General features: G+C 36.7%; 1 protein-coding gene across 1 annotated transcript in view; it reads right to left on the minus strand.

The window, feature by feature from the left end:
• The window catches only part of npepps (aminopeptidase puromycin sensitive), a 50,425-nt gene that overhangs the window by 8,191 nt on the left and 41,027 nt on the right, over positions 1 to 1,207 (minus strand). The window contains exons 19-20 of the mRNA XM_014010505.1: positions 786 to 842; positions 527 to 634 (exon numbers count right to left, since the gene is read on the minus strand). Of these exons, the coding sequence (XP_013865959.1) occupies positions 527 to 634; positions 786 to 842 (165 nt within the window). The remainder of the gene's footprint in view (positions 1 to 526; positions 635 to 785; positions 843 to 1,207) is intronic.

A 1,207-nucleotide genomic window follows, 5' to 3' on the forward strand; every position in this document is an offset into this window, starting at 1 on the left:
CCCGCGACCATGGAGATATAAACAGCTTTTTATAAGGTAAAAATAATAAAACAAGGTCTTTGTCTGCAATGATTAGACATGATTTTTATTATTGTCATTAGTGATATTCTCAATTTCAGCTAAAAGAATTGACAAAATCCTACACACTGTTCCTTTAAACCAAGTTAACTTTTAACTAGGTTAATGACATTATAGTCTGTCCTCTGATGAATGTTACTGTTCTAATCCTGTGTTTACACGAAACCTCTGGGACATTCTGTGAATAAACAGGTTATAAAAAGGAAAAGCTTGTCCAAAGAACACACTTGATGAACAGAAACTAATTACATTAAGTGGAAACAAGCAGAACCAAACTGTGAACAGAAGCCACCACTGTTGACTAATCATCTCACCATCTGCACGGACAAACTTCCACTGAGTTAAAAGCAAAGATCTAACAAAAATAAAAAAATAACATCTCTTTTCCCTAAGGAAAGGTGTGGTAATAAAAGCCACTGGACTGTATAGAATTAACAGCGTTGTGTACCGAGAGGGCGAAGCTGAGGACTTTCAGGATGAGGTCAGGAGCAGATATGGCACCGAGCACCCGCTCAATACGATTCTTCTCCTCCTGCATGTCTGCTTGTTTGTGGAGCTGAGGGACGACACAGAGAAACGATTTAAACAAATGCAAGATGACAGATTTCTTAAAAGAACTCCATCTGTGTGTGTGTGTGTGTGTGTGCTACTTGGTGAGGATGATTTTTCAGGAAAATGCAGCCTCGTGGGGACCAGATGCTCCTTACCTTCAGCATTGTGTCCAAGGTGGCACTGTCTCCATGCTTCAGCACTGTTAGATAGACCTGGAAAACCAGGCAACATGATGATTTACATTCATATCTGAGCCTGAAACCCTGTCTTAAATCACACCGATGTAATGATTTACATGTCTTATAGCCTACAGCTGGTGAGAGTACAAACTACTAAAGTATTTCTCTTTAAAGAAACAAAACAAAAAACACTGAGTTCAGCCCTTGAGTTTTTCTTCTATGACTTGGAGGAAAAAACTATATATATATATACACAGGTGCTGGTCAAAAAATTAGAATATCATGAAAAAGTAGATTTATTTCAGTAATTCCATTTAAAAAGTGAAACTTGTATATTATATTCATACATTACATACAAACTCATATATACATATATGTATGTATATGTATGTATATGT

The sequence above is a fragment of the Austrofundulus limnaeus genome, unplaced genomic scaffold (assembly GCF_001266775.1).
Source record: "Austrofundulus limnaeus strain Quisiro unplaced genomic scaffold, Austrofundulus_limnaeus-1.0 Scaffold70, whole genome shotgun sequence".
NCBI classification, from domain to species: Eukaryota; Metazoa; Chordata; class Actinopteri; order Cyprinodontiformes; family Rivulidae; genus Austrofundulus; species Austrofundulus limnaeus.